The sequence below is a fragment of the Heloderma suspectum genome, chromosome 1 (genome assembly GCF_057233095.1).
Source record: "Heloderma suspectum isolate Gila_16-S chromosome 1, 16-S_ref, whole genome shotgun sequence".
Taxonomy (NCBI): domain Eukaryota; kingdom Metazoa; phylum Chordata; class Lepidosauria; order Squamata; family Helodermatidae; genus Heloderma; species Heloderma suspectum.
Genome location: NC_139458.1, coordinates 55,166,656 through 55,179,827, shown reverse-complemented (window position 1 = coordinate 55,179,827; position 13,172 = coordinate 55,166,656). Strand labels below are relative to the sequence as shown.

The 13,172-nt window shown below is 41.0% G+C and overlaps 1 protein-coding gene and 1 long non-coding RNA gene across 4 annotated transcripts in view; one reads left to right on the top strand and one right to left on the bottom strand.

Moving 5' to 3' along the window:
- Positions 1-6,013, top strand: part of NPAS3 (neuronal PAS domain protein 3) — a 1,104,842-nt gene extending 1,098,829 nt beyond the window's left edge. For both annotated transcript variants that reach the window (XM_084827207.1, XM_084827217.1), the window contains 2 exons: positions 3,290-3,405; positions 4,704-6,013. In XM_084827207.1, coding sequence (XP_084683333.1) covers positions 3,290-3,405; positions 4,704-6,013 — 1,426 coding nt within the window. The remainder of the gene's footprint in view (positions 1-3,289; positions 3,406-4,703) is intronic.
- A 2,879-nt stretch (positions 6,014-8,892) lies between these two features.
- LOC146357262 (uncharacterized) overlaps positions 8,893-13,172 on the bottom strand; it is a 44,881-nt gene continuing 40,601 nt past the window's right edge. Inside the window, exon 5 of one of the 2 annotated variants that reach the window (XR_014786642.1) lies at positions 8,893-9,931. This is a non-coding gene — a long non-coding RNA (uncharacterized LOC146357262). The remainder of the gene's footprint in view (positions 9,932-13,172) is intronic. The other variant, XR_014786643.1, reaches the window with a different exon arrangement.

Sequence of the window (13,172 nt, the reverse complement as noted above, 5' to 3'; positions counted from 1 at the left end):
AGCAACCTACTTCTCAGGGGGAGATTTACTGAAAACTGCAAAGTACTTTGCTCAGCAACACCCCAGTCCTAAGCATGTTTACTCAGACTTAAGTCCTGTTGATTTAAATAAGGCTTACTTTCATTAAATGTGTTTAGGATGGTCATTTTAAATAGAGTGATACAAGAAGTGGGAACCCACAAGCAATTGTTGGGGCTGGGGGAAGAGGACTCCTTTTTATCTTTTCCTCTTGCAACAAGTAGATCTTCATGTAGCAGCCAGGCTTAGAGAGATCTCCCACTGTGCTCAGTTTGCCAGTCTCCCCTTCCCCCTAAAATCACTTTGAAGGAAAGGTCACCTTTCTCTCATCCCCGAAGCAATGGTTGGGGGAAGGACTGTGACCCCCATTTCCCCTCCCCCCACCCTGTGATCACTTTGGAGGTGAATGAGAGTTCAGATATTCTTTGGCGGAGGAGATTGAGCTCAGCACACCAAACAGCACACTGCCTAAGAGCCCAATTCCCACCATGACCATTTCTGCAGTCAAGGGAGGTGTACTGCCCAGTGGACTATCATGAGCAGACCATATATTAGTGTTGAACATAAATAAATAGATAAATTCTATTTCAGTACCCCTGAGGTTGCTTCCTTGCCTGTGCATGCTCACTTATGGATTCTAGGCAACTTGCGGAAAGCAATCATGGGCAACACTACTCCACAGCATTTGGGGGGGGGGGAGAGATAAGCAGGTGTTTCCATTACCGTGGGCCTTCTCCTGCACTGGCCTCCTCTCCATCTTGCTCTTTGGCAGCCTCAGTGGCTGCACATTGACAACTACTTTACAATAGACCAAAACAAATGGGACCTGCAACAGAATGTTGCAGTGTAGAATGGTCCTGTTCAGGGTTCAAGCCAGCCAGCTAGCCATGGCCTTCTCCAGTAAAACCCAACTCTTCCTCACCCCATCCTGCCCCATCCCCCATGCAATTTTTGGTTTCTCTTTTCCAACTGATAGTCAACTTTCCATTGCAGGGTTAGTCCTCACGCTGATTTTGCAGGGGGGTGCCTCCTTAGGTTTACTAAAATATGTTTTGTGCCCCTCACTTTCCTGTGTCCTCTGTCCTTGCTCACTTTCCACCCCTTCCATTTCTAGGAGGTCTCCTTCCAAGCACTAACCAACCCAAATCTGCTTAGCTTCAGCAGCATGATTGCCTCATGTGCCTTCAGACCATGCACTGGGAGACCCTAATAAGGAGTAAATGCCTTGCCAAGGCACTTTTGTCCTAAAGTGACTTCATTTTAAGCTTTCCTTGAACACAGCTGAGACTTGCCATTAATGTGGCAGATGGAGGGGTGGGTGGGTTACTCAGCGTGAACGAATGTTAAGTGTTCGTAAACTATAGTTCTGCTTTGCTTTCTAGCAATGTGGAGATTTGTTTGTTTTTATGAAATATTCAAATGAAAGATCAGTCTTTCTCTCTGTGGCCATCACTAACCCTGTCAGGTGCTTTCAAACAGCTTTTGGAGAGATTGTAAACTCTAAAAGCAGTATAGTTGTACTTGGTTCCCTTTTTCAATATGCCATATTCACCTATCCTGGCATTCAATTTTAAGCAGTACAAGTTTTAGAGTTGATTCATACATTACAATTAGTCACTGATATTCTTTGGAGCAATATAATGTAAGAGGAGACAACTCAGGCAGTATCACATATAAAGTTCCATGAATACAGAATTCCATCTTTCAAGCACTCCCTACTCATGGAAACTAATTCTCAGTACAAACTGGGGTTGCTCTTCATATGACACACTGGTTGTGTGAGTAGATATCTAGCCTGTCCTGTTAAATAAGTGTAACGGTGGCCAAATTAAAACATCTGAAATGGCATTTTTCAAAATGGCATTGTTCCTTATATTTCTGAAGTTCAGTGGATAGTGCCTATCTTTATTTAGCCAAAACAGCACTACATATGCTCAAGAAAGGGGAATCAACAGGGTCAGGAGAATTCCAAGGTTTGCAGAAATAGAAAAAATATTCAGGAAACAATCTAAGGGGCCAAAAAAGCCCCCAAACAGTCCAGTGAGGACTGAGCATGCTCAGTGGCCAGAGAATGCTGAATGACTGCGGAAGGGGGAAATGGATAACCATGGGTGAGGGAATAGAATGGAGTATCCTGGAAAAGGGCATGGCTCTCTGGCTTGAACACTGAACAAGAGCATTGCAACATTTTGCTGCAGGTCCCACTTGTAAAATTCTGTTTCTGTGCTGATTGTACAGGTTTCCATGTGCAGCCCTGTTCAGTGATAATGTATGCCATACATGAGCATTGGAAGAGCAGCTTATAATGGCTGCATTGATATATATGTCTGCGCTTTCCCCCATATGCCTACTATGGATTTTTATGTGTGTGTGAATTTCAGTGTTGCTCAAAAAAGGTTCAGATGCCCATCAAACTTTAATTTCCACAAATGCCATTGATATTGTTACTTAATTAAGACATTTATTTATTTCATTATATCTCACCTTTATTCTATGATGGAACTCATCCATCACACATAGCTTGTAAGCAGTCTCTCATCCAGGCACTGACCAGATGTAGACATGCTTCACAAAGTTGCTGCATCATGTGCTGTCAGCCCATGCTCTGGGAAGTGCAAGAGGCTCAGTTTGGAAATGCCTTATACATTGTCACAGATTTTAGCTCCCATTCATTTGTTTGTTTTGCTTGCAAGCAAGTTTAACTGGGCTGGTAGAGTGTGAGTTTAGTATTAACAATCTGGTAGTAGAGTTAACTCCATAAATTAAAATGTTACCACCTAATAGGTGATCAATTTTCCCATTATGTCTTACATACAGAAAACTCCATTATGGAGTTACGCAAAAGAAGAGATGGGATCATTATATGATGCTGAGTAGACTTTAAAGAGTAATAAACAATGCACTCCAAATATGGGAACCGCAGAAAATGCTGTTTATGTGTCCATAGCACATGTTACAAAATAGAGATTTATTCTTAGATGGCAAGTACAATGTGCTGCTTGACTAACCACAAATATTCTGGTACTGATACCTGGGCAGTAGCAGACATGGGGGAAGGGTATAAATATTTGATGGTAGCATTAAAAGAAGTCTCCATAAAATGTCTGCTATAAAGAGCTGGAAGAAGATACTGTATGTATGTTTTCATGTTTGCTTTGCTGGGCTCTGTATTTGCATTTTTTGCTCCAGAGATTTGAGAAAAGAAAGCAAGGAATCTATCAAACTCCAAATCATACATTTGTGTTTATATTTGCCATCTCTTCTTCCTTAGCAACCCAGAATATAAGGACACTCCGATGGATATTGCACAGCTTCCTCATCTGCCAGAGAAAACCTCAGAATCCTCTGAGACCTCAGATTCTGAATCAGACTCAAAGGACAACTCAGGTAACGTAACATCCCGCTTTTGTGTTGCTTTGCTTCTTGTAAGGGTGTTTTGTTCTGTTCACATTATCACAGCCAAGTTAGGCACTGTATTTATAGCTTAAGTGCATCTTACAATTCTCATAGGTGGCACTAGTATATTGCAGCCTTCTGGTGGTGGGGTGTTTTTTGTTTGTTTGTTTTGGGGTAAAGTAACAAAACCTTTGATAAATCTGTTAAGTCACTGTGCTCATGCATCCTTGAGTTATGGTTACCTCCATATTGTGTGAGCTTGCCTATGTCACTTTTACATGAGGCTTTGTTTGTGACTTTAGAACATTATTTACAGCTCTTAAGACTGAGTGTTTGTTTCTTTTCTGTATCAAATGTTTCACTTCTGCATTCAAATGTTTGGGAATATTGGGATTGGTTTAGAGCTGAGCCAAAATTTCTCAGATGTTTTCGGTTTGGGGGAGAAAATTTCTAAGACTTTTCTTGACTGGGCCTTGTTGAGGTGTCAGCTGAGGGTGAAAAATGGAAAGCGGAGATGGGGGGAGAGTAAGCAGGGGGAATTGGCTTGCTTAAGCCCCTGACAGCTTATAGTAAGTAACCTGGAAGCGGAGACTGGGGTTGGGGGGCGGGGATGCATGCTGTGAGGTTAAAATAACTCTCCTCCCTGCACTGTGTAAGGATGTTTCAGGAGTAAGGAAAGGGACATATTTTCCACTCTCCAGAACATATGCCCCAGCCCTGCCCAATATATCCTTGCCTATCCTTGCTTAAGTTCTGTGTGTGTGTGTGTGTGTGTGTGTGTGTGTGTGTCTGTCTGTGTGTCTGTCTCTGTCTGTCTGTGTGTCTGTCTCTGCCATGGCAACCTACAGTGCTGCCATTGCTGAGACAGGAAGGCCAGCTTTCCAGAACCAGAAGCAGGCCCAGAGAAACTGCTGTCCCTTCCCCTGTCTGCAACAGCCTTGCCATCTCCCTGTCACAATAGAATAAGACCAAATCATAGGACGTTTATGTATATAATGTATTGATATGTGCCATTCAAAGCATATCCTGGTTTAGCATATGTGATAACAACTTTCACCCAGTACCACTGCCATTCCTGTATTTGAGGGAGATTAATGATAACCAAATCCCTGTCAGCTTGATACTTGCTAGAATTGTGGTTTTGCACTTGAAAGGAAATGCACTGTGCCAGATGCTTTTGCCAGAGATATTAGTAGTCATAATATCTCACTGGCAACTAGGACTCTAAGAGGGCTTTAAATCTTATGTTCTTATTCTTAATGGTGTTTTTCACTTTCCTTTCTGTTCAGAGGACAATGAGAATTCAAAGTCGGATGAGAAAGGAAACCAGTCAGAAAACAGCGAAGACCCCGAGTCAGATAGAAAGAAGTCTGGGAATCAGTCAGATAATGAAATGAACTGTAATGAGGATGGGAACAGCTCCAGCAACCAGGACAGCAGAGACAGTGATGACAGCTTTGAAAATTCTGACTTTGAGAATCAAAAGGCCCCTGAGGATAGTTTTAGCCCTCTTGGTTCTATGCAGATTAAGGTGGAGCGCTACGTGGAGAGTGAATCAGACTTGCGGTTACAGAACTGTGAATCATTGACCTCGGACAGTGCCAAGGACTCGGACAGTGCGGGAGAAGTAAATGCCCAGTCTTCCAGCAAACATCAAAAGAGGAAGAAGCGGAGGAAAAAGCAGAAAGGAGGCAGCATGGCTCGCAGAAGGCTATCAAGCACCTCAAGCCCAAATGGACTTGACTCAGCTTTGGTGGATCAGCCCCAGTTGCTCTCGTCACCAAACAGTGCCTCAGTGCTCAAAATCAAAACAGAGATCTCAGAACCTATCAATTTTGATAATGATAGCAGTATTTGGAATTACCCGCCCAACCGGGAAATCTCAAGGAACGAATCGCCCTATAGTATGACCAAGCCTCCAAACTCAGAGCACTTCCCTTCCCCCCAAGCCAGCAGTAGTTTACATGTCTCCATTCCAGACTCTGTTCTCACCCCACCAGGGACTGAAAATACTGCCAGCCGCAAATCTCAGTTCAGCACCTCATCCAACTCCGCCTTGGCTCCCGTATCCTCTGACCCTCTGTCACCACCTCTGTCAGCATCTCCGCGGGACAAGCATCCGGGAGGCCCCAGCACTTCCAACTCTTTGTTGTACACTGGGGATCTGGAAGCCCTCCAGAGGTTGCAAGCAGGCAATGTGGTCCTTCCGTTGGTTCACAGGGTAACTGGAACCCTTGCTGCCACCAGCACGGCTGCTCAGAGGGTCTATACCACTGGCACTATTCGGTATGCTCCAGCTGAAGTTACTTTAGCCATGCAAGGCAACCTCCTCCCCAACACCCATGCTGTTAACTTTGTGGACGTTAACAGCCCAAGCTTCGGCCTAGATCCTAAAACACCGATGGAAATGCTCTATCACCACGTTCACCGACTCAATATGTCAGGACCGTTTGGAAGTGCTGTGAGCGCGGCCAGTCTGACCCAAATGCCTGCAGGGAATGTGTTCACAACTGCCGAAGGACTCTTCTCCACTCTTCCGTTTCCTGTGTACAGCAACGGCATTCATGCCGCACAGACACTGGAGCGGAAGGAGGATTGAAATATGACCACATACTGTGTTCAGTGTTAAACTCTGAGGCATAGACTATATTTTAATTTAGACCTTTAATTCTAGCACTTTGAATTTGAGCAGGTCAGCTTATTCTCTCAATATGATGGTCCCCATTACATTCCCTTTCTCTTTAACTTGACTTATTCTTTAATGTCAAAGATATTTTTTTATTTTTTGCCTTCAGAGAGCTGAAGTACCAGTGGCCTGCCATTTTGTCTTCTTCCAAGATGTGTATTTTTTTTCCTTTGCATCTTTATTAAGATGCCTTTAATATGTGTATGCCTCTGCCATAGAATACTCAGTGTTGTGGTAAAGAGATTTTAAAAGTGACAACCATTGGGTTTACTTCGAAATGATCTTGATATGATCAAGATTAAAAGAAACAAGCATAAAACAATGTGCCCTGTTTGACTAAGTCAAATGAAAAGGGTTTTTTGTTCCTAATTCCTTTAAAAAATAGGGGATAGTATTTTAGAATTTTATGCAGAGTTTAATTCACTTTTTATGGTTAAGATTTTCTTACTTGCACATACAATAATTTGGGTTCTTAAAAAGTTAATTTTGGCCTGTGCTTAGAATATTAAGAAGATGGACTAAATGTTAATTACAGAAACGTTAACTTAATTTCTAAAACCATGGTGCTATCATTTATTAATCTGTAATGTCTTCACACAATATGCAGCTTGTGGGCTGGGTTTTTGGAAGGAATGTCTTCTGTACTAGTCTAGAGTCAGGTGCTGCAGTCTCCTTGGTTAGTTAAGACAAAAGCCCTCATTAACTTTTGCTGCAGGACTTAATTTTTTTACCTCCAAACTAACAAGCATAGCCTCATATTAATGGATCTGGAAGCCTTTTTTTTTTTTTTTTTGTGAATGTGCTTAAAAAGAACAAGAAAACTCAGTTAAATTGATGTGAGGATCAGTTGGTTAGGTGTGTATTGTTTCTCTTTATTTTTTTCTCAGTGTAACTGAGGCTAATTTTACAACTTCCAAATAACACTTCAGAATAAGGAAATATATATAAAAATATATATTTAACATGTTTTTATTTTTTCATTTAATGTTATAGAGGGAAGGTTGTATTTTTATTTTTATTTTTTGCTCATTGATTGGTCTTTTGTAACCCCCCTCCTCCTTCTAGTGTTGAAGCCAATATGTTTTAACAAATGGGTTAATGAGCTTGAAATAGATAACTGCAACTAAAAACTGCACATTAAGTAAAAACAAAAGAAATCTCCTATTTTGTCTTTGTTGCCAGAAATCAATGTAGTGTCAAACACTCCAAATGACTGTCAAGTATAAATTCTTCTTCCACTCCATCTTTGGCAGCTGTTTGTTAAGGCATCTAATAACAGATGTGAGAACTGTAATGTGTACAATGTGTAAGTGTCCTTGGCTGTCAGTCCCATTGCAGTTTCAATGTGTGTTACTATATGCAGTATATACTAAGCTAATGTAGTTGTTTTGTCCTTTGTCTTCTCTGTGCTTTATCTCTAGTCTGGAGTGGTAAAGTCCCATTCCTACAGTCCTAGTGAACCAGTGATTCTTGGGGGTTAGTGGTTTTTGTGTGGTGGCCTTCCTCTGTAATGTCACCTTATGCTGCTTCCACTGTCTGTATACCTTTTCATTTCTGCTGTTGCTTTGCTGTTGTGTATTCTCAGATCTCTCTCTCGCTTTGTCCCCGTCCCTCACCTTTTCTCTCCTAGTTCTTCCTCTTTCTCTCTTTTTCCATTCTCAGAGATAAAATACTCTTAACTAGCTCAAGGTTAATGGAGCCATTTTTCCCCATAGAGGAATTCTGGGTATGTCTTACTCTTATCGTGTGCATTACACAATGCACTAAAGAGTGATACTCAGATATATTAAACAAAGTGATGCCATACAGCCTCAGTTGTTAACATTTCCAGAGTCCCTTGTGCTCTAACTGTAAGTAGAGGGTGCATTTCTTTGGTTTTCTCCCAAGTAAGTTAATGGAGTAATACATAGAGAGCAATTTCAAGTGAGATAGAAAATTCTTTCAAAGGTCAACCAGCATGGTTAAAAAGGGAAGCTGAGCTTAGGATTGTCATATATATATATATATATATATATATATATATATATTTGCATATATGCGCAGTGTTAATGTATTTCAGCTCAGTTGTTCTCTACATTTTGGATAACCAACCGTGTTGAACCAATTCCTAGTACAGTTGGTTTAGAATCTGAGAGGCAGATCTGAGAAAGAGTGGAATGGAATAATGTCCCAAAAGGGCATTGGTTGTTGCAAATTTTGATAATGAGCTTTTAAAGGGTTAGATTTGAAGGATTTTTAAGTAGATTTCAAGGCCAAGGGAAGCTGATTTGGGTTTACCTTTGGAAGCTCTACTCTAGCTATTGAACAATCAAAGGAGTGCACCTATCAGCTACAAAGAACAGCTAGACAGCTGTTGTTGTTTTATTTTTTTTATATAAATGTTTCTGTGTTGTGTCAAAATGATTTCTGGTGATTTAAACTAACAGATAATCACAGCTGCTGTCTAAATCCATAGTGTTTAAAGTTACAAAATGGAAAAAAAACTTCATTACCTGTGAAGACTGTGTCTGTGTTTTTAACTATTTCTTGTACAAATATATGAAAACTTTTATGAGGAGACTGGTGCCAAGTAGCTGAATAAAGGGGAAAGGGATTCTGTTCGTATAAATCTTAGCAGTGTTACCAACTCTACAATATATAAAAAAATTAAAATGTTAAAAAATGACAGCTATGGTACATTTATTTTGTGTTAAGCTAACTGAATCTAACTTCTTGAGTGCCTGGCTTATTCGAAACATTTTTTTCATTGATCATTGATAATGCTGCAAATCAGAAATGTACATACTTCATTTACAACAGGGTTCTTTTTATACTTTTGTAGATTCTCATACATGTCATACATGGTTGTCTTTATGTAACTTAATTTTTTTTCATCCTGCAGGTGCCATTTTCATAATAAACTTCTCTTGGATTTGTTACTATCTGGCATCATTTCTTTTACATATGATCATCCTGATTAATTAATGCTGGTAGTATTTGTTTGAGCAGGGTACCTTCTTTGATCATTTTCTTTTAAAATGCTAAAAGCTTAAAAAAAAAAAAGAGGGCATAACTAGATTATTTTTAAAGCTTACGAGCTATTAAAAGAACCTATGTAGGTGCAGGCTAACAATGCTAATCCAAATACTACAATAAACGTGCCACCATCCTAAATTCTCAGCTACCCCAACTCATTATCATATTGAGCATTTTATGCACATTATCAAAGCTGAATAATAGACCTACTGTACATCAACAATTATAAAAGGTGTGAATTTATTTGATTATTACACACCAGAAGAGGGCAACTTACATACATTAATCACGTAAAATGCACTTTATATTTTTGTTTATTACACTCAACATTGTTATAACCAAACTCTTCCGTCACTCATGTTCTATCTAGGTGCTTGATTTTTCTAACAACTTTCTTCCTCCAGATAGGAAAAACAACTAAGTCGTTGATTTCATATGTTTTTATTGGCCAGGCTTTCTGGCAAACAGAGGGCAGAAGAGTTTGCCAGCGCACAAAACACAGCCCTTGATTTCAAAGTAAAATCACATGGGATAGGCCACAAAACCTTATGGAATGGTTGCCATAACAGATGAATAATGGCCACCTCAAAAAAATTGACTTTTTTTGTAACAATGGCAGATAGTGACAGTGAGATGATAGCTCCAGGAGTTAATATAGAATGTTGATGCTAATAAATGGGATTTTCCTGTTTCACTCTTCTCTTCCACTGAAATTCCACTGATCTCATTTGTGCATTTCTTTACACACTCTTTTTGCTCTGCAATAAAGCATGTATTATGACTGGTTCTGATTCATGGCACATGATCTTCATTTTGCTATACGAGAATACATGAGAAAAGAAAAAAATGAAAAAATTTATTATTATTGTATTGTATTTTACTTTACAATTTATCACATTTTTAGCATGTCCTTCCCCCAAAGAGCTTAAGGAGGTGTGCATTATCTCTCCCCCCCACCCCACCCGCAATTATCCTCACAACTCTGTGAGATAGGTTAGACTGAGAGAGAGTGCCTGGTCCCAATGTATTCAGTGGGTAAGCAGGGATTTGAACCTGCGGTCTCCTGATGTAAAGGTCCACATACACATACATAATTTCAGCAATAAGCCCACTGTGGAAGTGTACGTGATGCATTTTGGGTGCAAATATAATCTTCTCCCCTGGGTGAAGATCAGGGGAAACCTGAATTTGCACAGTGCAAATCGGCCCGCCCTCATGCTAATCACAAAGCCATTTTTCCCTTCTCAAACTAGGGCTGTATAATACAGTGGTGATTGGCTGGCCCCTGTGCCAGTTACAAAGCCACATCTCTCACCTTCTCAGAGCAGACAAGCTTTTGAAAAGATATAACAGGAAGACTCTTGAAAACGAAAGCAAGTGGACAGACTCCCTGAAACATGGGAAGGGCAAAGTGTATTACATTCAATCCAGAAGCCGTATGAGTGTCCACTAAGTAGCATAGGTGGAGGAGAAGCAAAGCTCACGCCACAGGAGAAAACCCAGCACTCTCTCCTGTTCCAAGCTAGATGTATATACAGTCTGAGTCCAGTCCTCTGTCCACCACATGACACTGGTTCTCTCCTGAATGCGATATAGGCTCAGTATTTAGTGGAAGACAGAGTATTGTCTTCCCGCCTCCACTTTTGTCATCATTCATCAAATTTAAATGGTTAGCAAAAACATTTTAATGTAATACTTCAGGCCAGATTAACATTACTTTAGATATATCCAATTATTTTCTAGTGCCAAATCTGTCCAGTTCTAGGGATTGGGGTTCAAGTCCTTGAGTCATCAGTGCTCTCAAGTGGCCTAGTTTAATGCTCTTGCTTACATGGAATTCAGCTGAGGTGGCCACAGCCTTGTTCCAGGCTAGGTGAACTAAAGTGTTCCCTGATTGCTTGTTTTCATATAAATCTCATGTGATATGGGAAGGAGTCCTACTTGTGGAAGGAGTCCTACTTGTGGGCTTCCCACAGGCAGCTGGTTAACCATTGTAAACTTTTCTAGATGAGGCTGTTAATCTGCTGTATATTTTTTGTTTCATCACATAACTGAGATCCAAGCTCTATACAAAGAGCTTGTCCTCTCCTGCTTTTCTGCTACATAACCACTAGGTGGTGCTGTGCTGTAGTGGAATAACAGAATTACACCAAAAGGAAAATATGTTTTGTTTCACTTTCAGAAATAATACTCCATTTCCCCTCCCCCCAGGAAAGTGTTCTCAAAAAAACCGAAGCAAAAGTGGAATGTCACAATGTCATCTGAAGAACCCGTAAACAAGCGTGTGTAAGGAATGACGAGCACACAATAAATGCTTCATGTAGAAAAGCTCTGTGTGAACACAATGCTGGACTAGATATGCCTTTGGTCTGATTCAGCAGGAGCTTTTTATGTTCTTACATGCACATGGTGTTGAACTGTTCATCTTTGAACCGTTGCTTCACTCAGTCACATTCTTATCCTGTTTTGCTTCACTTGCCACTGTCTGATCTGGTCCTTGAACCCTCGTTTTGGAAAGCTTTGTTAGGTGAGATCTTTTAATCCTTGGATTCCTTGACAGGTAAGTTTAGATCTTCCTTTAAAACCCTATATGGTTCCGGCCCAGCCTATCTTAAGGAGCGCCTCCAGCAGCACCAGACAGGCCGCTTAACAAGATCAGCCTCGGATGGCCTTCTCTCTGTCCCATCAGCCAGGACAGCTAGACTGGTGGGGACGAGGGAGAGGGCCTTTTCTGTAGTGGCACCCACTCTGTGGAACTCCCTCCCTAGGGAACTCCGTCATGCCCCCTCTTTAATGAGCTTCTGTCGTGCATCAAAAACGTGGCTGTTCAGGCAGGCATTTGGGGTGGGTTAGGGTATTTTAGAAAATGTTTTTATTGTAGAATTTTATTGTTTTATTGTACGTTGTACATCGCCCAGAGTGGCTGGGTGACCAGCCAGATGGACGATTAATAAATTAAATAATAAATAAATAAAATAAAATAAATAAAAGTAACACCAAGTAGAGACTTACGGCAACTTTCTACATTCCTGTTGTGACAATTTTGCATCCTTCCCTTCCTGTGTGGCCATTCTGGTCATGAATACCTGCCCTTAGGTTGTACCCAGGTTTACGCATGCAACTGGGCTGGTGGAAGTGGACTGCCCTGCCACCTTCTCCCCACAGCAGGCCCCACAGCTCCCTGAAAATGCTGTACAGGGGGTTGTGGGGCCCTGCTGAATGGAGTGAGCTGTGGTGCAGGGGGAATGGGGGGATCCCTCAAAATTGAGCAGAGGCACCTTCCATGAGCAGAGCCTTTCTGTTAATAGAAGGCAGATCCTGGACCCAACCCCTCAACTTTTGTTTCTAGGCCTCATTCTGTCCTGACACTGGATCCTGCACCTGTCCCTAGCCTGAATATGCACCACAACTGTAAAATGAATTTCTATTAATATTAATATTCTATTAACGTGTGCTACTTTGTAAGACATCTTTAGCTCAACCATCTGTTGTCAGAGTTGCAATGTGATAATATTCCATTCCTGGGTGTCTGAGGAGTTTGAGGCTGCAATCCTATGCACATTTCCTTGGCAGTAAGTCTCAGTCAATAAAGTGGCAATTACTTCTGCATACACAAGCTTAGGATCAGGCTTTATGGCTCTCACTTCCTAGTTTTAACCAAGACTGAGGATATTGCTGCATGGGAAGTTTAAACCATCACTCCCTTTTAACTAAATTATAATGTGAATGTAAAACATAATAATACCGGTAAGATTGTCTATTCTGTTTCTCTCCTACTTTCTGTCCAACATTAACAATTTCACATAATACGAGAGAGGCTGAAACGGACTCATATGAACATAGTGTCTGAATTTGTCAGGGCCCAGTGAGATCAGAGGCAAATGCCATGGCCCACACAGGCCAGTAGTCCGGTTCCAGAGCAGGCAGTCAAGGCAAACCAGAGACGAGGCAGACAACATAGTTGAAGAACCAAAATACACATTACGCTAAGTGCGTTGCATGTAGCAGAGGGTTATCTTTTTATTTACTCTAGTATAAGCACATGCTGCCCCATTCG